At 43.4% G+C, this 25,686-nt stretch overlaps 1 protein-coding gene across 3 annotated transcripts in view; it reads left to right on the forward strand.

The window, feature by feature from the left end:
- Window positions 1-25,286, forward strand: part of lmbr1 (limb development membrane protein 1) — a 73,526-nt gene extending 48,240 nt beyond the window's left edge. For all 3 annotated transcript variants that reach the window (XM_017703495.2, XM_017703496.2, XM_017703497.2), the window contains exons 11-17: window positions 556-632; window positions 1,488-1,565; window positions 10,455-10,528; window positions 11,628-11,718; window positions 12,048-12,114; window positions 17,600-17,761; window positions 19,449-25,286. In XM_017703495.2, coding sequence (XP_017558984.1) covers window positions 556-632; window positions 1,488-1,565; window positions 10,455-10,528; window positions 11,628-11,718; window positions 12,048-12,114; window positions 17,600-17,761; window positions 19,449-19,534 — 635 coding nt within the window. In that variant the 3' untranslated portion in view covers window positions 19,535-25,286. The remainder of the gene's footprint in view (window positions 1-555; window positions 633-1,487; window positions 1,566-10,454; window positions 10,529-11,627; window positions 11,719-12,047; window positions 12,115-17,599; window positions 17,762-19,448) is intronic.
- The last annotated feature ends 400 nt before the right edge of the window (window positions 25,287-25,686 follow it).

The raw sequence follows: 25,686 nt of genomic DNA on the forward strand, positions 1-25,686 counted from the left end.
TTATCTCCGCCTTTGCTTGGAGGTGTGAATTGTTTTTCACAGCAGGGGGCTCCCCCCCCCTCCCCGGTTGCTCACTAGCAGCTCGATGAATTAAAAATATCTGCCTGACAGAATGGCCACTAGGGGGCACTGCAGAACCTTGACTAGCACCTTTGTTACGTTAAAATGCAGCCCTATATTTAAGTGCTTTAACTATAGTATAAATGAATAGTGAATATCGTAAATGTCAGTCAGATGCTGATAATATAGGCTGATTTGAATAAATTAAAGCCAACGATGCGGTTAAGGAAGCTGATGGTTGATTAAAGGTTTTATTTGGTGGGTAAATGGCGAGTGAGGAGAAGATATCGACCTGTGTCCAGAGGTAGGAAATTTGTGCATTGATTTTAATCACAGTTATTCTTCTAACATATATCTGACACCACGTTTCGCATATCATCACTGTCTGAACAGTAGAAGAGTCTTTTCCTCTGTTTCGCCGCTAGTGCAGGTTCTTCTTTGTCTTTAGAGGGGAGGAGAACCTTTTCTCATCGGCTGTTTTCCTTCCTGTTTCAGAGAGGAAGAAAAAGGCCTCGGCCTGGGAGAAGAACCTGCTTTACCCGATCGTGATGCTGATTCTGCTTGCTGGCACGGTGCGTGTGCTGTATTACGGACGGTACATGTGGCCGCTGTCGGACCAAAACCTTGTATTTTTAGCCTTTTTTCAGTTTTTGTCATAATTTGAAAATACCTGTTGTTTTTAACATTGCGTGTGAATTTTATGATGAATGGACCAAAATAAACGCCCCGAAAAGACTCGGAAAGACGTCTGGTTCCATTGACTTCCATTAAAAGTAAAGTTGTTTTTTTCCTTCTCCTGTAAAGTCACTATTTAGGAGATATGAGGTTTTGTTCTGACAGCAGTGACGTGCAATATTATAATGAGTGTCATTATTATGGCAATGACTAGAGTTTCTAGAGAGCTCTGCATTCTATTTACATTATATAAATATTTACATATATTTGCATAATTAATTGCACTGATTAGTAATGAACTATGGCTCCCGCCAAAAGTTTGGATGCATGCACCCTCAGAAGGGTATTCTTTCTTCTTCCCTTCCTTCCTCCATTCTTCCATTCCTCCCTCCCTTCCTTCTTTCTTTCCTTTCTTCCTTCCTCCCTCCCTTTCTTCTTCCTTCCTTTCTGTCTGTGTCCGCTGCGGCACAGTATTGCCTCAAGGCAGCATACCCATAGAGGGACCCCTACATGGCCCATTTTATGCAGGAATTTTTTTTGGTTAAGAAACTTTGTTCTCCTGATCTGTGCAGTAGAGGGTTTAATAAATCACTTCAATAAAAGCAGCTTTTTTAAAAAGCTCAGCAGTTTTTAAAGAAGTAATATGATATCCGGCCAAGTGTTTCAATATCTGTATAAATAAAGAAGAAGTGGTGTTGTGTCTATTCTTAACTCAAATGATGAGGCGTTTTCTTTTCCCCTTTCCTCTGCAGGCGATTTCAGTCTTCCTGGTGGCTCTGAACATCTTGTACCTGCTTGTGGACGAAACGGCGCTGCCGAAGGGGTCAGCGGTAAGCGAGCGAGAACCTAGCCGAACATGAAAAGCCTGTAAACAGAGCCGCGGTCCGCTGTGTTTCGTTCTGCCTTTCTCTCCACGTCTCACGTCCTGCTGAACGCAACTGTGTCCAGCAACACACACACACACGTACGCACACGTACGTGGTTTCCAAACGGGGGTTGTCACGCGCAAAGGAATTTGCGTTGTTGACACGAATCAAATTCCGGATATGCTCAGGTGCGGTCGGGGAGCAGAAGGCATAGATGGGTATCACTGGGCCACCGTTTGATGTCTGTCGGTGGAGGCAGAGCGAAGTGAGCGTGTGCTCCATTCACAGCCGCTCACGTGTGAGAGGATGATGGACTCTCTGTACTCAGGACAGAAGACCATATGCATATTATCTCACCTGGTGCGTGTCCTGGCCATGCAAAACTAGATTGGCCAAAACAAATCAGATTTACACAGAACGCCCCCCCCACCGGACAATCAGCCAGGACATGTTTGAAATTTGCTGCTTTAGTTTTGCACTGCAGCTGAGAATGAGTGAGAAACCTCTGTACTCCAATAGAAACCTCTGTACTCCAGTAGAAACCTCTATACGCCAATAGAAACCTCTGTACGCCAATAGAAACCTCCGTACGCCAATAGAAACCTCTGTACTCCAGTAGAAACCTCTGTACTCCAGTAGAAACCTCTATACTCCAATAGAAACCTCTGTATGCCAATAGAAGCCTCTGTACTCCAGTAGAAACCTCTGTACTCCAGTAGAAACCTCTGTACTCCAATAGAAACCTCTATACGCCAATAGAAACCTCTGTACGCCAGTAGAAACCTCTATACTCCAGTAGAAACCTCTGTACGCCAATAGAAACCTCTATACTCCAGTAGAAACCTCTGTACTCCAGTAGAAACCTCTGTACTCCAGTAGAAACCTCTGTACTCCAGTAGAAACCTCTATACGCCAATAGAAACCTCTGTACTCCAGTAAAAACCTCTATACTCCAGTAGAAACCTCTATACTCCAGTAGAAACCTCTGTACTCCAGTAGAAAACTCTGTACTCCAGTAGAAACCTCTGTACTCCAGTAGAAACCTCTGTACTCCAGTAGAAACCTCTATACGCCAATAGAAACCTCTGTACTCCAGTAAAAACCTCTATACTCCAGTAGAAACCTCTATACTCCAGTAGAAACCTCTGTACGCCAATAGAAACCTCTATACTCCAGTAGAAACCTCTGTACTCCAGTAGAAACCTCTGTACTCCAGTAGAAACCTCTATACGCCAATAGAAACCTCTGTACTCCAGTAAAAACCTCTATACTCCAGTAGAAACCTCTGTACGCCAATAGAAACCGCTATACTCCAGTAGAAACCTCTGTACTCCAGTAGAAACCTCTATACGCCAATAGAAACCTCTGTACTCCAGTAAAAACCTCTATACGCCAGTAGAAACCTCTATACGCCAATAGAAACCTCTGTACTCCAGTAGAAACCTCTGTACTCCAGTAGAAACCTCTATACGCCAATAGAAACCTCTGTACTCCAGTAAAAACCTCTATACTCCAGTAGAAACCTCTGTACTCCAGTAGAAACCTCTGTACGCCAGTAGAAACCTCTGTACGCCAGTAAAAACCTCTATACTCCAGTAGAAACCTCTGTACTCCAGTAGAAACCTCTGTACTCCAATAGAAACCTCTGTACGCCAATAGAAACCTCTGTACTCCAGTAGAAACCTCTGTACTCCAGTAGAAACCTCTGTACTCCAATAGAAACCTCTATACGCCAATAGAAACCTCTATACGCCAATAGAAACCTCTATACGCCAATAGAAACCTCTGTACGCCAGTAGAAACCTCTATACTCCAGTAGAAACCTCTGTACGCCAATAGAAACCTCTATACTCCAGTAGAAACCTCTGTACTCCAGTAGAAACCTCTGTACTCCAGTAGAAACCTCTATACGCCAATAGAAACCTCTGTACTCCAGTAAAAACCTCTGTACTCCAGTAGAAACCTCTATACTCCAGTAGAAACCTCTGTACGCCAATAGAAACCTCTGTACGCCAATAGAAACCTCTGTACTCCAGTAAAAACCTCTATACTCCAGTAGAAACCTCTGTACGCCAATAGAAACCTCTATACTCCAGTAGAAACCTCTGTACTCCAGTAGAAACCTCTATACGCCAATAGAAACCTCTGTACTCCAGTAAAAACCTCTATACGCCAGTAGAAACCTCTATACGCCAATAGAAACCTCTGTACTCCAGTAGAAACCTCTGTACTCCAGTAGAAACCTCTATACGCCAATAGAAACCTCTGTACTCCAGTAAAAACCTCTATACTCCAGTAGAAACCTCTGTACTCCAGTAGAAACCTCTGTACGCCAGTAGAAACCTCTGTACGCCAGTAAAAACCTCTATACTCCAGTAGAAACCTCTGTACTCCAGTAGAAACCTCTATACTCCAGTAGAAACCTCTGTACGCCAGTAAAAACCTCTATACTCCAGTAGAAACCTCTGTACTCCAGTAGAAACCTCTGTACTCCAGTAGAAACCTCTGTATGCCAGTAGAAACCTCTGTACGCCAGTAAAAACCTCTATACTCCAGTAGAAACCTCTGTACTCCAGTAGAAACCTCTATACGCCAATTAGCATCATGAGTAAATCATCACAGGCTTGTCTCGGATTGTGTGGAGCTGCTAAGGAATCTCTGACACACTTGCTTATGTGGTTTCTGACATACTGTTATCTAGTACTGGGCAGATTACGTTCTTCTAAACGTCAAATCCTCTTGAGTCTTAGTGGTTCTTCCTCTTGCTCTTATAAAGTTTCTCCTTTTGAGTCTTGGTTCCTCTTAGTGATTCTCCACCATTCTCCATGGGTCTTGGTTCCTTTTGGTGGTTCTTTGTCATTCTCTTTGAAGGTTCTGCATTTTGAGTCTTGGTTCTTCTTTGTGGTTTTCCCAACATGCTCTTGGGGAGTTCCACCTTTTGAGTGTTGATTCCTCTCAGCAGTTCTCCGTCATTCCCTTTTGAGATTTTCTCGTTTCGAGTCTTGGTTCCTCTCAGTGGTTCTTCCTCATGTTTGTAGAAAGTTTCTCATTTTGAATTTGGTTTCCCCACAGAGGTTCTCCTGCATTCTCTTAGGGAGTTTGTCATTTTGAGTCTTGGTTCCTCTCAGCAGTTCTTCCTCATGGTCTTAGGGAGTTTCTCCTTCTGAGCTTGGTTCCTCTTGATGGTTCTCTGTCATTATCTTAGAAAATTTCTCATTGTGAGTCTTAGTTTCTCTGAGTGGTTCTACCCCATTCTCGTAGGGAGTTTCTCCTTTTGAGTCTTGCTTTCTCTCAGCAGTCATTCCTCATGTTCATAGAAAGTTTGTCCTTACTAGGTCTTGGTTCTTCTCAGTGGTTCCCCCTAATTCTGGGTGGAGAACAGTGGGTGGAGCTGGTGATGATGGTGATTTTAAAGTTGAAAATGTTTTTCATTTATTAGAGCTGGAGCTGCTTCTCTCTGTTGGTTCGTTGCTCCCTAAAGCAAAACGAAATGTCAGTTTTGCTTCATTAGATATTCGACTTTAACCCAGGAGTGGCGTCTCCTCAGCCGCCGTCGCTCCTCTGCTGACGCCGCAATGTTCACGAATCCTCGCCGGGACACTGTGAACCTCGGGGTATGTTGGCTGGTGAAGGATCCACCCGTTGGATCCTTCATTGCCACGGAAACGAAGGATATGAAGGAACCTTCGAAATGGGACAGCCTAGTCGGCCTGCAGATGCTGCCTCCGAAGGACGCGGCCGCTGAATTGGGACACCACTGATACTGTAGTCCTTTCAATTAAAAGACACGTCGAATCACATTCACCAAGAACACGAACTAACAAGGTTAAAAAAGATTCTGTTTTGATTTCACGTTGAGTCCAAAATGCTTCGTGGCACCAGATACGACTGAATTTCTTCTACTTTTCTACGTTCTTCACAGCAGCTTTCTTATCTCGTCTGACCTCATCTCTCCTCCCTCGCTCTGTAGGTATGCTGGTGTGTGTATGTGTACCCCCTCCCGACACCCTCCAGAGGCTATAGTCCGGATCCTGTTACGTTTGCCGTCTCTCCACTCTTTTTCCGTTTTTGCGGCGGAAAAAGTCGCCCCCTCTGCATTCCAATTATTTGATTAGAGCGCGGATCTTTGCCTTGGCTTGAATGACGCATGGCTGAAAATCCCCCAAATTAGGCCTGTCACGGCGGCGGAGAGACGAAGGGCCCTCCTGACAGCCCGCTAAATGGTTTATGCATGTGATGAGCTGGACCCATGCCACCCTTCACATCTCGCGCTGCCAGTCAGTGTGGCTGCGGTTCTCTTTTTTTCCCCTCCTTCCGATCTCGCAGGTCGGAGCGGTCACCCTGCAGAGATCGATAGAAGCCCTGGCTAACTCGCTGCGCAGCCACAGAGCGAGCACGACCGTCGTAAATGTGATAATGAGGCCTAATGCGCGACCGCTTATGACATTAAACCGCCCGACGCTCCGTCACTAAAGGCCGCAGTAAAAGTCTCGTCCAGTGGCTCCCTGTGGATCCAGAGTTATGGCTTCTGCTGAAACCAGCTGTATTAATGCGTGTCACTTACTGTAGATCATCTCCGGCTCTTCCCGCGGATCGGAGAGAGGAGAGCCTGATTGTTTAGGGTGAGAGAGACTTTATTGATCCCCTCAGAGAAGGTGTTGTGTGAGTAGTACAGTTTCAGGAGATATTAGAGGGGATGCGCCGTCGGTGAAGCCCACTGTGATTAACAGACAGGAGTTCAGCTGCAGAGCGCGGCGCTGCGGTGACAGATCCACAGGCGCTGCTCGCTCAGTGCAGTACAGACACTGTTACTCTCACTGGACTCCGGTGGAAAAAATCAGTCCGTCTGTCTGTCTGTCTGTTGATCAGTCTGTCTGTCTCTCTGGCTGTCCGTCTAGCTCTCTATCTATCTGTCTGTCTGTCTATCTGTATTTGTGTGTCTGTCTATCGATATAGCTCTCGAGCTGTCTGTCTCTCTGTAGCTATTTTTCTCTTTCATTTCTGTCTTTTTCTGTTCATCTGTCTTTCTAGCTGTCTGTCTATCTAACAGTCTATCTATCTGGCTGTCTAGGTGTTTGTTTTTCACTTAGCTGTCTGTCTCTCTGCCTGTCTGTCTTTTTCTGTGTATTTATCTATCTATCTATCTATCTATCTATCTATCTATCTATCTATCTATCTATCTATCTATCTATCTATCTATCTGTCTGTCTGTCTGTCTGTCTGTCTGTCTGTCTGTCTTTTTCTGTGTATCTGTCTATACATGTCTGTCTGTCTGTCTGTCTGTCTGTCTGTACCTGTCTCTCTGTCTGTCATGACGCGCTGATCCGGTTTTACTCCGCTGGCTTTAATAGTTGATCATAGTGATTCGTTGTTAGCTGATCTGTGCTGGTAGTGACGGGCTTAGCGGGACAGTCGGAGAACGGAGTGAGGAAAAAACAGGGAGATCAGCTTACATGATTTGACCTCTTGACCTTTGCCTGAGGTCAGCTGATGACATCCAGCTTCCGACCCGTGGGCTAAGCCGAGAGAGTGTAGGGACAAACGTCTCTAATCCAGGACGAAGCTATTATCCTTCATTAGAGGTGGCAGAGGAACATCAAAGCCTGCAGTGTGTGTTTGGGTGCACCTGAAGGAACGCGCAGAACACACACCTGAGCACAGGTGTTAACCAGGAGGCAGATCTCTCAACCAGCAAACACCCCGGACAGCGCCGACAGCTCAGAATCGGGCGGAGGTGTTTCTGTAATTAAAGTCAATTTACCAACAGCAGTTTGTTCCAGAATGTTCCGTCATTATTGCAGTGAGGACTTAGTCTGGAGTGTTCTAAGGGTTCTTCACACTTACAGGCCCAGTCCCATTTCACCCCTCGCCTGTACCGCTCAGCCCTAGCCCTCCGCTTTGCGTGTTCACGTCTAGAGGTGGGGTGTCTTGATTCTGGTTGAGATGGAGGGGTGGGGTGAATGACCCTCAAAACAGAGGAAAAAACGGCAAGATGGACTTCAAAAGACCAAAGAAACACACAAATATCAGAGTTTTCTCTGTTAAAACTCCCAATAATCACTGATTTATCTCTATAGCATGCTGATGTCTCGGGAGCTGTCTAGATAACTTTCCCGTTCCACCTTAAATAGTCCAGCCGTTCTGACGCCTGAAGCGCCAGAATGTACCTGCTGCTCCATTTAAGGTGGAACGAGAAAATTCAAACAATCTGGAGAATCTCTGACTTCAGCTTCACATCACTGAAGAATTAGGGGGGTGATAATAAATAACTGCCCCCCTCTTTGAAGGCGTATGATCCCTAAATGTAACTAAAGCCCAGCAGTGAGGAGCTGAACTTTCCCCTCCTCTGCAGTTCCTGTAGCTCAGGAACAAGGGGCAACACTCGAAAACAAGGGGCAGGGGTAACAGAAATAACAGTAAATCACACCAAATCCTCAATACCTAACCCTGATCTCAGCCGTGTCCAGTCAGCGATTCTCTCTTCACCTTCATTCCAACTTCCATTCTTCTCAGGAGCCTCACTTCCAGCTCCTCAAAGAACCTGCAGACACGCCTCCAAAGCTCAGTCTGAGAAGCTGGTTGATGATCAAACCCATTCAGTGGTGCTGAGGTCTGGATTTTGGGGTGGTCAGTCCATCGTCCAGCTTCTTTGTTTGGTGTGTCCGTCTCCTTTTCTCAGTGAGGTTCTTCTTGATCAGCTACACGTCCTTTCAGACCCACAGCACTGAGTGGTCTCCTCACAGTGGAAGGATGGACAGAAACCCCTGTGGCTGTTTTCAGATCTGAAGCAGCTTGATCTTCTCCTCCCTCTCAGAGATCAAAGTTTTCGGTGCTGTTTATCTGATGGGGGCAGTTTTGGGGCGACCAGCTTTCCCAGGTGGTTGTTAGGAGGCCCATTTTCTCTGGAGCTGTTAATCATTATTTTCACTTTATTTGTTTTCCTTTGACTGCAGTCCAATAAATGAATAACCCGTGACTGTAAATGGAATGAATGTGCAGTTGCACTCATTTTTATTTTATTTCATTTCTTTTTGTTTGTAATTCTGTTGGTCTGCATTTATTCACTGCACCCTCTTGCTGTAAATGTATGAACGCTTTTTATTCATCCCTTTCCTTCCTTCCTTCCTTCTTTTCTTTTTTTGTTTGAACACCTGTTCACATACTGAGTGCGAGAGCGGCGGTGAATTTGAAAAGATCTTTCATCTGTTTCTATTCATTTTCCTGCCAGTGGCTGTGCGTCTGTACTCGTAGGCGATACCGGGGAACTTCGCTAATCTGAGCTTTATGCGTTTGATTTCCTCATAATGGCGTTCAAACAGAACATCTCCAAATATTTGTACTCCTTCTTTTTTTCATTCTCCGCTGCCTGAAGCGACTGGAAGTCAACTCTGTAGCCCTATTTAGGTTACACAGCTTTATTTGTAACAGGAACCGTTATAACAGGCCCTGTGAAAAACCTGTTTATGCTCTCGGGTCGCCCCGGGCCAGAACCGCGGGACGTGTCTCGGTGCAAATTAGCCGTAGTTTATGTGTGCAGTAATCCGTTCATGCAGTGAGGATTTAAATACCAGTTCGACTTTGTCATTATTCCAGTACGGCAGAACACAGAGTTTACTCAGTAGACGCTCTGCAGCAACACGCTTGACACGCATCAACACAAAGGCACATGACAGAGCAGAGTAGACACAATACAGCGTTTGCCTAAAGTCAGCAGCACCAGCATGCATAACATCATGACCGACTCCTCGTTTCTACGCTCACTGTCCACTCTATCAGCTCCACTGACCGTATAGCTGCTCTCTGTAGTTCTACAGTTACAGACTGTAGTCCATCTGTTTCTCTGATACTCTGTTACCCTGTTCTTCAGTGGTCAGGACCCCCATGGACCCTCACAGAGCAGGTACTATTTGGGTGGTGGGTCATTCTCAGCACTGCAGTAACTATGACGTGGTGGTGGTGTGTTAGTGTGTGTTGCGCTGGTGCGAGTGGATCAGACACAGCAGTGATGCTGGAGTTTTTAAACACCTCAGCGTCTCTGCTGGACTGAGAACCAAAAACAACCAGCCAACAGCGTCCAGTGGGCAGCGTCCTGTGACCACTGATGAAGGACTAGAGGATGACCAGCACAAACTGCAGCAGCAGATGAGCTGTCGTCTCTGACTTTACATCTACAAGGTGGACCGACAATGTAGGAGAGTGGACAGTGAGTGGACCTCCAGCAGCACTTCTGGGTCGGATCCACTCACACCAGCACAACACGCACTAACACACCACCAGCACCAGTGCTGAGAATGACCCACCACCCGAATAGTACCATGACATATGATGTACAGTGTAAAAGTAAATAAAACCACTTAAATATTACGCAGTTAATGATCCGACTGACTAAACACTGGACGATAACATGTTGATAGTTGTGCAATATTCCTGGATGTGTAAACAAAGTGGCAGTGCAATATGAAATGTTAATAGATGTATAAAGAGAATATAGACACAGTCCTACTGTGGATAACGGACTAGTGTAGAGACAGTACTTGCATTCATGTAATACTGGTGAGGACCTTATTGTACCATAGGCATAATCATACCATTGAGACAGTCCTAACGTAAACACGGTGCTAGTGAAGACGCAGTATAGCACAGATTGGCACAGTAACACAGTATTAAACCCATTACTAGTGTAGGTACAGTGGTAATATAGGCACAGACTGGACAGTGCAGATAGCTTACAGCACCGTTAGAACATAATGTGTAAAAATACTGTATACACAGTAAATGAGGTGCAAACACTAAATCCCTCTCTCTCTCTCTCTCTTTCTCTCTCTCTTTCTCTCTCTCTCTCTCTCTCTCCAGGATCCAGACATTGGCAACGCATCCCTGTCCACTTTTGGTGTCGTCCAGGCAGTGGTTGAAATCATCCTCATGATGTATCCTACATGCTACAACACTGACATCTTCTCCATTTACATTTATGACATTTAGCAGAGGCTCTTATTCAGAGCGACTTACAATTTGATCATTTTTACACAGGGAGGCCAAGGCAATGTTAGGAGTCTTGCCCAAGGACTCTTACTGGTATAGTGCAGGGCGGTTACCCAGGTGGGGAATCGAACCCTAGTCTACAGCGTAGAGAGCAGAGGTGTTACCCACTACACTAACCAACTTCTCCATTGACTCTGATCTTTGTTATCATGATTAGAAGATGGGTAGATAGATTGATGGATAGAGATAGATAAGTATAGCCAGGCAGACAGGCAGGTGAGTTTAAGCCAGGAGAGGTTGTGCGATACTGCGATTTTATCATAGGGATGGGTGTCATTAGGCACGACACAAAGCAGAGTAAAAGTCCCTTTCCTGTAATAAAATCACTGTAACACACAGCCTCAAGTGGCTTGTTGCTTTTATAAAAAGGGCGGCCAATGTAAATTATGATAAAATGTAATTTTTCAGAATATAATTTATTTTTAATCATAATCAACATCAAGTATTGCGCCAAGATGTAGTGCCTGTAGAGTATGGTATCGTTTCCAAGCAAAAAACAACCACTAAATGAGGAGAACTGTGGGCTAACATTTGAACTTTTCGACATGTAACAATAAACATATGAAAACACCGCATTGTTTAATGCAGAAACTTTGGCTTTAGAAGTAATTTTTGGTCACCAAGTCACCACCGTGAGTCTTATTTAGCACCAATCCAGCGGCGCCGCCTTCTCACGCTGGGGCTGAATATCAAACGGCTCCCTGCTCCCTACATAGTGCACTACGTAGGAGTTTAAATACTGGATCCTGCAGCCCAACAGAGATAATGCAGCTAAGAAACGGTCATTTGGGACATTTTATATGTACAGACAGACAGGTGGGTAGACAGAAAGAGAGACGTATAGGGAGACAGATAACCGGACAGACAGCTGCGCAGATTGGTAGGTGAATAGACAGGCAGTCAGATAGGCTGATGTACAGGTAGGTAGAGTTTACAGCTCAGCAGTGTTAGAACCTGTGCGTGTTGTTCTTAACTCTGCTGTAGTTACCTGATGGTTTCCTCTGTGGTGGGCTTCTACAGCCTCCGCATCTTCAAAGGGCTCACGCCCAGGAAGGACGACACCACCATGACCACGGTAATTCTCACGCTCACACAGACAGTCCAGTCTGGATTATAGGCCGACAAATCCGTTCTGACAGTCTGAGAGTGGGCACGGAGATATATAAAACAAATAAACAACAATAATAGTATCTATAATAATCCAATAGTTGTAATACAGATCTTAAGGTTTATAATGATGGACTAAAATCTAGTAAATCTCAGTAAGTCTCTCCCCTTCAATTTCTATGTTATGGGGTTTCAGGCAGATGAGCTGCGGAGGCAAAACATTCACATTAAAGTATTATTTGTATGTTTTATGGGTGTAAAATTAGTTGATTGTTTTTTTTTTTCCCTCTCTTGTAGATCATCGGTTGCTGTGTGTCTATCTTGGTCTTGAGCTCCGCGTTGCCGGTCATGTCCCGAACACTCGGTGAGGTTGCCCAGGCGTGTGTGTGCGTGTGTTGGAGTACAGTGGCTCGTTAAAAGTTAAAGAAACATTAACAGTTTCACTTTCAACAGATAAAAAGAAGCAACTGCCCTCATCAGAATCATGAATATTTCCACCAGCACTCCTTCTGAATCACACCCTCACTCTCATTGTCCTGCAGAGACTCTGAATAGGGGTGTGTGTGTGTGTGTGTGTGTGTGTGTGTGTGTGTGTGTGTGTGTGTGCATGGGACAGGAGTGTGTTTAAAATGGTGGGAAAGGTAAACTGCAGACATTCAGACTCAGACAATTAACCTCCGTCACCCAAAAGGCCACATTCTCTGCCTCGCCCCCCCCCCTTACTGACTCTTTCTCAGTTCTCTCTCTGCGACTCCTGATTAGTTTAACGATCGACGCTGTTATGTGAGTGAAGTTTTGGAGTTTAGCTTACCGAGCAGCCTTGATTAATAGTTGTTGTGGTCATCGTTAAGTGGCCATTGACCAGCTACTTACTGATAAAATGTCCATATCCAAAATAACCATTACTAATCCCGATCTGTGTCCAGACCAGCAGCCATATCCAAAATAACCGTTACTAATCCCGATCTGTGTCCAGACCAGCAGCCATATTCAAAATAACCATTACTAATCCCGATCTGTGTCCAGACCAGCAGCCATATGCAAAATAACCATTACTAATCCCGATCTGTGTTCAGACCAGCAGCCATATCCAAAATAACCATTACTAATCCCGATCTGTGTCCAGACCAGCAGCCATATCCAAAATAACCATTACTAATCCCGATCTGTGTCCAGACCAGCAGCCATATTCAAAATAACCATTACTAATCCCGATCTGTGTCCAGACCAGCAGCCATATCCAAAATAACCATTACTAATCCCGATCTGTGTCCAGACCAGCAGCCATATCCAAAATAACCATTACTAATCCCGATCTGTGTCCAGACCAGCAGCCATATCCAAAATAACCATTACTAATCCCGATCTGTGTCCAGACCAGCAGCCATATCCAAAATAACCATTACTAATCCCGATCTGTGTCCAGACCAGCAGCCATATCCAAAATAACCATTACTAATCCCGATCTGTGTCCAGACCAGCAGCCATATCCAAAATAACCGTTACTAATCCCGATCTGTGTCCAGACCAGCAGCCATATCCAAAATAACCATTACTAATCCCGATCTGTGTCCAGACCAGCAGCCATATCCAAAATAACCATTACTAATCCCGATCTGTGTCCAGACCAGCAGCCATATCCAAAATAACCATTACTAATCCCGATCTGTGTCCAGACCAGCAGCCATATCCAAAATAACCATTACTAATCCCGATCTGTGTCCAGACCAGCAGCCATATCCAAAATAACCATTACTAATCCCGATCTGTGTCCAGACCAGCAGCCATATCCAAAATAACCATTACTAATCCCGATCTGTGTCCAGACCAGCAGCCATATCCAAAATAACCATTACTAATCCCGATCTGTGTCCAGACCAGCAGCCATATCCAAAATAACCATTACTAATCCCGATCTGTGTCCAGACCAGCAGCCATATCCAAAATAACCATTACTAATCCCGATCTGTGTCCAGACCAGCAGCCATATCCAAAATAACCATTACTAATCCCGATCTGTGTCCAGACCAGCAGCCATATCCAAAATAACCATTACTAATCCCGATCTGTGTCCAGACCAGCAGCCATATCCAAAATAACCATTACTAATCCCGATCTGTGTCCAGACCAGCAGCCATATCCAAAATAACCATTACTAATCCCGATCTGTGTCCAGACCAGCAGCCATATCCAAAATAACCATTACTAATCCCGATCTGTGTCCAGACCAGCAGCCATATCCAAAATAACCGTTACTAATCCCGATCTGTGTTCAGACCAGCAGCCATATCCAAAATAACCGTTACTAATCCCGATCTGTGTCCAGACCAGCAGCCATATCCAAAATAACCGTTACTAATCCCGATCTGTGTCCAGACCAGCAGCCATATCCAAAATAACCGTTACTAATCCCGATCTGTGTCCAGACCAGCAGCCATATCCAAAATAACCGTTACTAATCCCGATCTGTGTCCAGACCAGCAGCCATATCCAAAATAACCGTTACTAATCCCGATCTGTGTCCAGACCAGCAGCCATATCCAAAATAACCGTTACTAATCCCGATCTGTGTCCAGACCAGCAGCCATATCCAAAATAACCGTTACTAATCCCGATCTGTGTCCAGACCAGCAGCCATATCCAAAATAACCGTTACTAATCCCGATCTGTGTCCAGACCAGCAGCCATATCCAAAATAACCGTTACTAATCCCGATCTGTGTCCAGACCAGCAGCCATATCCAAAATAACCGTTACTAATCCCGATCTGTGTCCAGACCAGCAGCCATATCCAAAATAACCGTTACTAATCCCGATCTGTGTCCAGACCAGCAGCCATATCCAAAATAACCGTTACTAATCCCGATCTGTGTCCAGACCAGCAGCCATATCCAAAATAACCGTTACTAATCCCGATCTGTGTCCAGACCAGCAGCCATATCCAAAATAACCATTACTAATCCCGATCTGTGTCCAGACCAGCAGCCATATCCAAAATAACCGTTACTAATCCCGATCTGTGTCCAGACCAGCAGCCATATCCAAAATAACCGTTACTAATCCCGATCTGTGTCCAGACCAGCAGCCATATCCAAAATAACCGTTACTAATCCCGATCTGTGTCCAGACCAGCAGCCATATCCAAAATAACCGTTACTAATCCCGATCTGTGTCCAGACCAGCAGCCATATCCAAAATAACCGTTACTAATCCCGATCTGTGTCCAGACCAGCAGCCATATCCAAAATAACCGTTACTAATCCCGATCTGTGTCCAGACCAGCAGCCATATCCAAAATAACCGTTACTAATCCCGATCTGTGTCCAGACCAGCAGCCATATCCAAAATAACCGTTACTAATCCCGATCTGTGTCCAGACCAGCAGCCATATCCAAAATAACCGTTACTAATCCCGATCTGTGTCCAGACCAGCAGCCATATCCAAAATAACCGTTACTAATCCCGATCTGTGTCCAGACCAGCAGCCATATCCAAAATAACCATTACTAATCCCGATCTGTGTCCAGACCAGCAGCCATATCCAAAATAACCATTACTAATCCCGATCTGTGTCCAGACCAGCAGCCATATCCAAAATAACCGTTACTAATCCCGATCTGTGTTCAGAAGCATTTTAAAAACGTTATTAGTCATAATCTGTGTCCAAAAAAGTAATCCCAAAAACCTTCAGAGAAGGATTACTCATCATAATCTTGGTTCAGAACAGTAAATAAAATTGATCCTGAACTAATCCCAATTTGTATGATCTGCTGTCCCTGTGTGAAGAGCAGTGGATGCTGGATTACAGTGTTAAAGCAGAGTGTGAGTCAGATGTTTACAGATGAGCGTCTCTGATTAAAGATCTCCAGTGTGGGCGTGTTGAGAACCCACCACCTCCCACCTGATCAGTACACGACGTTATGGCTCAGACAGGAACGTGAACTCTGGTTCTGCCCTGGAGTGAAAAGGCTGTTTGGCTCTTGGTCAGACGTGTCTGTATGGAGGTGATGGTCAGATGATGGACGGATGTTGTACTGTCTGCGCTGCTGGTCAGACACTGCGCAGTACAACCTGGACTCGGCCACAGGCCTAATTCATCACACCGTCACTGTAATGGACTGATAATAGACCCGGTCAGTAGAAGTTGGGAGAAACTGGAGATAAATGCCAGCAGAGTCGACCCGAGTGTCATTCTGAAGAATGACCGTTCGGGGCTGATATCCAGTCTGACCACAGATACATACACACGCCGTTTATCAGCTGTCAGGGTTCCGCCTGAAGACGAAAACAATATTGATCGAGATTTGTGAAGCTCAGGGGCTTCATAAATTCTGTTCTCTCTCTTTTCCTCGCCTGCATGAGCGGATCGTCCTGACGGCGCTGCTGCTGTGCAGACCCGGGTTGTTCAGTCAGCGCCGGTGCTTCACCGGCTTTATCCCTTTTCTGTGGTTATTATTTCATACTGAACTCGTGTTATTGTTGCTGTCCGGTGTCGATCAGAGGAGGATGGGCTTTCTTTTTGAGTCTTGGTTCCTCTCAGTGTTTCATCCCGTTGCTCTGAGGGAGTTTTCCCTGCCGCTGTCGCCACTGGCGGCGCTCATGGGGGCTCAGACCCGGAGTTTTCTGCCGTAAAAAGCACCATATAAATAAACTTAGACTCGACTTTCAGTCCTGCTTGAAACTGCGCTTTAACCCTCAGAAATGACATTACAGAATTATTGAAGTGATTAGTGTAGGATTAATTATTAAATTATTAATAATTAATTCATAATAAATATAATTAATCATATTTACATTTGATAGGGAGCTATTCCAGGCGCATTACAGTGGATCAGTATAGTGATACTAAAAGCGTCATAGAGAAAGGAAAAGAGAAATATTATAGAAACACTGCTTTACACTTCCTGCGCTAGCAGTTCAAAACCGAGAGAAAGGCGCAGCACATGCAGTCCATAAATTAACATTTTAATTTAAAAACAATGGCAGTTAAAACGGCACCATTTTAAAATCTAAATAAAAATGATAAATTCTTAAAAGTTGATTTTGAATTCAGTGTTTTTGTGGCGTTAAAATCAGCCTGTTCAGTTTTAAAGAATTAAGAGCGTTATAGTAAATGGTCCCGCCCTGCGATGGACTGGCGACCTGTATAGGGTGAATCTGAACAGTGCATGACACATTTTCCACCTATGTAGTCTTTAAGGGACTGTCTGAACAGTGCACGACACATTTTCCACCTGTATAGTCTTTAAGGGACTGTCTGAACAGTGCACGACACATTTTCCACCTATGTAGGCTTTAAGGGACCGTCTGAACAGTGCACGACACATTTTCCACCTATGTAGTCTTTAAGGGACTGTCTGAACAGTGCACGACACATTTTCCACCTGTATAGTCTTTAAGGGACCGTCTGAACAGTGCACGACACATTTTCCACCTATGTAGTCTTTAAGGGACCGTCTGAACAGTGCACGACACATTTTCCACCTATGTAGTCTTTAAGGGACCGTCTGAACAGTGCACGACACATTTTCCACCTGTATAGTCTTTAAGGGACCGTCTGAACAGTGCACGACACATTTTCCACCTATGTAGGCTTTAAGGGACCGTCTGAACAGTGCACGACACATTTTCCACCTATGTAGGCTTTAAGGGACCGTCTGAACAGTGCACGACACATTTTCCACCTATGTAGGCTTTAAGGGACCGTCTGAACAGTGCACGACACATTTTCCACCTATGTAGGCTTTAAGGGACCGTCTGAACAGTGCACAACATATTTTACAAACCTGATAATTTTGAGCAAACACTCATTTTGGAACTAATAAACCCCCACGTCTCTCCTTTTTGCAGGAATAACCAGGTTTGACTTGCTGGGAGATTTTGGCCGATTTAATTGGTTGGGAAACTTCTACATCGTCCTGTCCTACAATCTCCTGTTTGCCGTGGTGACCACGTTGTGTCTGGTGCGAAAGTTCACCTCCGCTGTGAGAGAGGAGCTCCTCAAAGCTCTGGGTGAGTTGGAGAGAAGAGGGCTGTATGACCCTTCCTGTAAATTTTATAACGATATTAACCGAAATGAGACGGTTTAAAGGGTCGTGGCTGCTGGAGTTTTTCAGGTTGTGATTAGCTGATTGGTTTGAAAGACAAACTAAAACCAAATACATTTAAAAATCTTCTACTGTAAAATTTTTCTGAAACAAGCTGACATTTTAGTCGTGACATCATCTAAACGGTGCACAGCATATCTTTTATGTATTTAGTATTTTAAGGGACCGTTTAAGAACAGTGCACAACATATTTTACTAGTATTTATTCTTTAAGGGACTGTCTAAACAGTGCACGTATGTAGTCTTTAAGGGACCGTCTAACCAGTGCATGGCATATTTTACAAGTATGTATTCTTTAAGGGACCGTCTAACCAGTGCATGGCATATTTTACAAGTATGTATTCTTTAAGGGACCGTCTAAACAGTGCATGACATATTTTACAAGTATTTAGTCTTTAAGGGACCGTCTAAACAGTGCACAACATGTTTTCTGTGTATTTATTCTTTGAGGGACCGTCTGAACAGTGCACAACATGTTTTCTATGTATTTAGTCTTTGAGGGACCGTCTGAACAGTGCACAACATGTTTTCTATGTATTTAGTCTTTGAGGGACCGTCTGAACAGTGAACCAATGTTTCTATGTATTTAGTCTTTAAGGGACCGTCTAAACAATGCACATATGTAGTTTTTAAGGGTCTGTCTAACTAGTGCACAACATATTTTCCATGTATTTACTCTTTAAGGGAGTGTCTAAACTGCACGACATGCTTTGCAAGTATTTAGTCTTTAAGGGACCGTCAAATCGTTGCACAACACATTTTCCATATGTTTAGTCTTTAAGCGACTATCTAAACAGTGGAAAACGTATTTTTTATGTATGTAGTCTTTAAGCGACTATCTAACTAGTGCACAGCATATTTTCTATGTATTTAGTCTTTAAGGGACCGTCTAAACAGTGCATGACATTTTTCACGTATTTGGTCTGTAAGGGGCCATCTAACCAATGCAAAACACATTTTCCATGTATTTAATCTTTAAGGGACCATCTAAACAGAACTATATGAACTAAACAAAATCTCCGCAAATCGAACAGAGTTTAAAAGAACTTGGTGTAGATCTTAGCGCCACTAAAGACTCCATGCAAGGAGTGTGACGCCATACGGGCCAGTTCGAGTCAGGGGCAAGTCTTCAAAGAAACGACACGATATTTAGCCGTTTTGTTCAGCAGGCAGCGCACGGCACCGTACGGACATCGTCTTGCTTTGACAGGTAGTTTTCAGTTGTGGTCTACTGCCAGTTTTAGGCTCAGAGCATTCAGAGGAAAAAATTAACATGAATTTCTTAGATAGCTTATTTGAATGTCAGGTAGAGACCTCTGACTGCCTGCGCCTCTCCGTCCTCCAGCCTCCAGACTTTCCATATCTGTCTTTACTTCAGCTTAACTTTCTGTGCTGGCATGACTCTGATATGGTGCATGTCAGACGCACACGCCCTGTCTGGAGGCACCCAGACGGATGAATCCTCCGAAACCGAATGTATTTCCAGAGAGATTGCTGTGGACGCAGATTTGACAGGGCCAATTTGTCTGCGAGTGCGCGAAGGTCCTGGAGCTCCTTTAATAAGGCCTTTCTCTTATCTCCTTCGCTTTCAGGTCTGGATAAATTGAACCTGTCAAACAGCCCGACGGAGCCGGAGCCGGGCAAAATAGCCGCTAACGGACATCAGAAAAGTCTCTGAGACGCTCGCGCACACATACGCGCTGGGTATGGGTCGGGTATGTGTTTTCACGAGCAAAGAAAGGGTGGCGCCCTTAAATTTGCTCCTTAAAAAGAATGAAAAATGTTCCTGAAATAAGAAGTTAACAGCCTCGGTCCGACTCCAAGGCAGAAGACGGATCACCAAGCGAGCGGAATGTCTGCAGGACGTTGTGAATCGTGTCCAGTTCGACTGTGCTGTCCTCTGTCGGTCCTCTCACGTGCGGAGACGCGAGACATTGTAGCCGTTTTGTACAGTTTTCCATCGCGCTGCGGTGTATATTCGTTTATTTAAGAGGCTTTCATTTCTCCGACAATCTTTTCCGTTATTCTGTTCCTTTTTCTACTCACTGCTCTCCACGTTTGAAGAGCCTTTCGACTGCACTCCTCTGATTCCATTCGTTCCCTTTTTTTTCATTGGTTGTTGGAAAGCTGGTTAGCTCAGTATGGCTCATCTGACCAGCCAGCGTAGGCTTATAAGCTTCTGTGATGCCTTATAACACTACTTATTGATAGCCTGTCATGGCTTACTCACCTGTGCAGGGTGTTTCATGTAAAAGGTAAAATGGCCAACGTTAAGTGTCCGCAAAATCAGATTAGCTCTTAGACAAGCAGGTCAGTGACTGGCGTCTTACTGCAGAGTGCGGTTATGTTGTTCTACGCTGCCCCTTGCAGTGGTCTACAGGCTTTTGTGCTGAAGTAGATGAAGGACCACGTTATATTCATTGCCAGTAGTAAAGGAAAAGGCTGATGGTCGACTGTAAACCTTCCCGTTTGCCTTTCTTTGTCCTGTTTTTTCGGTCATCCCAACATTGTTTTTGTAGTTTTTCGCCTTCCTAGTGATCAAACATCGAACTACCACTTACATGTTTGCCTTATTTACGGGGAAATCTGTAATGTAACGTGCTGAAGCACCGAGCTGGTATTTGTGAAGGTGCTTCGCTTCGCATCAAAAGCTGCAGCAACTCAAGTCAAATGTGAATTCTGATCTGACACACTTGGCCATTCGCATGTATTATAGCACATTTAGCTCCACAAGTAGCTGCTGTTTACCGAGACCAGTGTAGGAAGCTAAAGTGGACAGAGCAGCACTGGCTGTGCTTTGCTGAAACGTGCAAGCCTTAATTCCTTTCTGACTATTATTTGACAGTTACTGATCTCGTGGTTGGTTTGCGTTTGTTTGTCAGGACTCACAGGCTGGTTTTGGTAGCTCGGATATTTTGCTCAAAAACAAAACAAAACACAAAAAAAAAAAAAATCTTAACGTAAAAGTTCCATTTCTATGTGTATATAGACGTTTCTTTCCGGCAGAATGTTCAGCACTCTGCAGAAGTCAGAGAAACACCCTCGTTTGTTTGATTTCCAGGCAATACAGGCCCGAAGTGAGTTCTTCAAAAAAACTGAACTTCAGATGTTTGAGTGGTTCTCCACCTTCATTCCAGCTTCCATTCTTTTCAGGAGACTCACTCTCAGTTCCTCAAAGAATCTGTAGACACGCCTCAAGTTCAGGCGTAGAAGTTGGTTTAGCCGTTTTTGCTTCTCACCATCCAAATTAGCCCAGTTACACATTTAGGCTCATGCAACGTCACTCCACACCTCCACCGTCCAGCTCTGGTGCTTTTGTGTTCATTTTCAGTTTTGTCTTATTTCTTTTTTTCACTAAGAGCTTTTTAGCAGCTACGCGTCCCGTAACGTTGTGGAATTTTTCAGATTTTGATTGTTTTGGAAACTCATGTTCATTTGTCTTTCGACAGGGGAGTTTTAGGGCCACTGTTAAAAAAATGAGAATAAACTTTGAGAATGAAGTCGTAATATTTTGAGAATGAAGTCAGAATTACGACATTATAGTGGCTTTAAGTTCAGGAATAGTCACAGTATTTTGTAAAAGGAAGTCGTCAACATCTTGGTGTTAAAGTGAGTTGGTGGAGCTGCACTTTCGTATCGATTCCCCCATAAAGAGACACTCAGCCCCCCGTCTCTCCTGCTCATCAGCACCTGCCTGGTATCAGTGTAAGAACCGGCTGAAACGGCCGAGCAGGAAACTGGTAATCTAGAATAAAGAGCCAGATGGAGTCAGACAGGGTGGTCTACACGGCTGTCGGGGGCTTCATCTTCCCCCATTTAAGGAGAGCATGAAGTTTCACAGACAGTGAGGATGAAGATCAAAATGATCGATCCCTGGAACTTCGTCCTTAACAGTACAGCAACTGAGACCCCAGCGCGTTATGGCAGCCCCCCTACAGTTACTCCACTTTATGCTCCAAATATCACAAGTTTTTCAATTTTACGACAAAATATTAGAAAAGTACAAAGTCAAAGTATTCAAAATATTGCGACTTTAATCTCGAAATATTGCGACTTTAATCTCGAAATATTGTGACTTTAGTCTTGAAATATTGCGATTTTAATCTCGAAATATTGTGACTTTAGTCTTGAAATATTGTGACTTTAATCTCGAAATATTGTGACTTTAGTCTTGAAATATTGTGACTTTAATCTCGAAATATTGTGACTTTAGTCTTGAAATATTGTGACTTTAATCTCGAAATATTGTGACTTTAGTCTTGAAATATTGCGATTTTAATCTCGAAATATTGTGACTTTAGTCTTGAAATATTGTGACTTTAATCTCGAAATATTGTGACTTTAGTCTTGAAATATTGTGACTTTAATCTCGAAATATTGTGACTTTAGTCTTGAAATATTGTGACTTTAATCTCGAAATATTGTGACTTTAGTCTTGAAATATTGCGACTTTATTCTTGAAATATTGCGACTTTATTCTTGAAATATTGCGACTTTATTCTCGAAATATTGCGACTTTAATCTCGAAATATTGTGACTTTAGTCTTGAAATATTGCGATTTTAATCTCGAAATATTGTGACTTTAGTCTTGAAATATTGTGACTTTAATCTCGAAATATTGTGACTTTAGTCTTGAAATATTGTGACTTTAATCTCGAAATATTGTGACTTTAGTCTTGAAATATTGCGATTTTAATCTCGAAATATTGTGACTTTAGTCTTGAAATATTGCGACTTTAATCTCGAAATATTGTGACTTTAGTCTTGAAATATTGTGACTTTAGTCTTGAAATATTGTGACTTTAATCTCGAAATATTGTGACTTTATTCTTGAAATATTGCGACTTTATTCTTGAAATATTGCGACTTTATTCTTGAAATATTGCGACTTTATTCTCAAAATATTACGACTTTATTTGTCAGTTATTAATATTTTTTTTAACATGGCCCTTTTTTAACATATGCCGTCATATCCTTCTCTTTACTTAGCAAAAGGATTATTTTCCATCTGATCTCCTCAGAAACATCTGAAAAAACAATCTAATAAGATTTAAACTCATAATTAATGGCCATTTCGACTGCAAATCAAATAAATGGGTGACTGTAGATGTGGCACATTTGGCGTCCGAGCCTTATGTACAGTGTGTTATTCGTAGAACTGGCCAGAGAAGCGGTCACTCTGCGACATCGTCTGTTGTCAAAAATTCACCTCTGATGCCTTAAACAGGGGAGGAATTTATAGGCTTTTCTAGTAGTTGTCCCGCACTGTGTGTGTGTGTGTGTGTGTGTGTGTGTGTGTGTGAGTAAATCTGCGTGAGAGTGTATATGAGCACCTTTTGATAGACTAATTCACTGTGAACCCTCATGTGACTGTCAGAACATAAAACCACAAACCAAACAAACACACCACGAAGGCAGGAGCTACAAAGGCCAAAGGCCACGTCGGATACAATCAAACTCTGAGAGCTGGAATGATTTCGGGGCTTCTTGTGGTTTTAAAGTGTGATTGGACTCTTCTGTCGTATTAAGGTTAAAAGGTTCACATGAGGGACACTGGATTCGTAGCCTGTGAAAAGGTCGGGTGAATAAAGAAAAGCTCACGCGTGTTTTGGTGAATTTCGCCGTCGTGAATGAAGGACGATCGTTTTGTAATATAATATGTTCAAAGTATGCAATTTTTCTTGTTGATTTGCACAAGGATTCAGTGTTTTGTATGAAATGTTCCTGGGGGAGGACGTGTGCATTAATCGATGGGAGGGGATTTTCTCAGACGGAGAGTCAAAGCGCTATCGCTCTCGCCTTCATGAGAACCTCACCATGGACCTCTGAAGTCGTGCCGTCATTCTGCAGTAGAAGGGTCTCCGGGTCTGAGCCGGTTTTCTTTACGGGAAAAATGAGCGATATTTAATCTCAAAGTATTGCAGCTTTAATCTCGAAATATTAGGACTTTAATCTCGAAATATTACCATTTTAATCTCTAAATATTGTGGTTTTAATCTCGAAATATTACGACTTTAATCTCAAAAAAACGTTTTTGTCATTTTTTTTCAGTGTTTTTGTTTTTTGTGATTCCCCCCATTATAACCTCCGGTATTCTTACACCCTTTTTGGTGCTATATAGAACTTTTTAAAATGTTATATACAGAACCAGCTACAGCACATTGTCCATTAATCTGAAGAACACTGTCGTGATGCAAAGAACCCTTGAATCATGCAAATGGGTTCTTTGTGTGTTCAAGGGTTCTGTATGGAGCTAAATTACTAAAGAACCCTTAAAGAGCCATCATTTTTAAGAATGTACATAAAACACTTATTACAGTAGTTTAAGTTGACTGATCACATGGTGATCGTGACCCTTTCTGGCTTTTGGTTTATGGTTTAAGAGTGTAGAGTTTCGGAACTCGACAGTTTGTGATGTTTTAGGCGTAGAGTTAGGACGAAGGAAAAGATCTAATTGCGATTTTTCTAACCTTTGGCTTTAACCAAATTAAGATAGAGGCCTGTTTAGTTTGGGAATATAAATTTATTTCTAGCTTAAAGCTTGAATGCACTCGTGTTATCAAAACTGCAGCTGTTGCGATTTGAAATTTGCGCTCTTTAATATTGTGATTTTTATATGAAAAATGATTAATCGTTAGTTCTTAGCACGGTTCATATTTGGCCACCTTAACACAGAGGATCCAGAGACATTCTGGGGAAAATATACATGCCAGAAGATTATCGTTCGCCATGAGACACTTTTCAAAAACTCTCATAAAGGAGACCAGCTTAGACCTGAACTTCCTGATACAGGCGTCTCAGCAGCTACTGAAGGAGAACGCGACTTCAGAGGTCTTTAAAGGACCATATATGCTGACCATAGATGGATTGCGTAAAAGCTGAGGGATGTCCTACCTCTGGTTTCTGTGAGCCAGTCACATTGGGTTGATCAAAGCAGGATATTTACAGTGAATTATGCTCATTATACTGTGAAACGAAAAGGGAACTAGTCCATTAATTCCCTCGCAGTGGTCAGTTTTTGTTAGTTTTATTTTTTATTTTTTTGGGGTCTTTCTTTCATCACCACCACAATTCCGAGTCTTTCAAGCTGAAATAAATGGTCTTAACGCATATCCACTGCTGGGGTCTTTGATTTCTCAGAAGTGAGGAGAGTTTTCGTATCTTATATCGTTCTAGCAGCCGTTCCGTGTAGACGTTAGTACCTGAGCCTGCACTCGGAGGAACGTGAGTGCTAAGAGAAGCTCCAGCGCTTCTGTCTGTCCACAACGTGTGAATGTATCTTTGTTCAGTATTTTTATTTCTTCTCTGTTTGTGTTTGTGTGTTTCTCCCTGACGTCCTGTTTGTGGTATTTGTATAGTCCAGTACCTTCTTTTAAGTTTACATTGTACATTTTTCTGTTTACAATAAAGTTTGTGACTTCGTGGCTTGGCTGGTGTCCAGTGTCGGGTGTGTTTTAGGAGTCGACACCGGTCAGTGAGCGTGATTTCATTCTCTCTCTGTTTTACGGGTTATTAAATAGCTGATGTTTAAAGGATTCCCATTTGACCAGTTTCCTCCCTTTCGCCAGATTAGTTGATCAAGGCAGCAAACTCGGACGCTCCAAACAGCCCCAGAAACCAACCGAACTGAGACCACATCTTGAGGTGGTCCAGTTTGTTTGTAGTTCATTTTGTGGTTTGATTGATTTGTGCGATGTGAAAACAAAACGATGAAGACCTTGAGGCTCAGCGTACACAGAACCACGGTCTCCCCGCACTTCAGCAGGTAAAAACAGACCACCAAGGATCATTTATAAGGTTATTGAACAGCCGACATTTAAAGGATTCGA

This window comes from Pygocentrus nattereri, chromosome 2 (assembly GCF_015220715.1).
Source record: "Pygocentrus nattereri isolate fPygNat1 chromosome 2, fPygNat1.pri, whole genome shotgun sequence".
Classification (NCBI taxonomy): domain Eukaryota; kingdom Metazoa; phylum Chordata; class Actinopteri; order Characiformes; family Serrasalmidae; genus Pygocentrus; species Pygocentrus nattereri.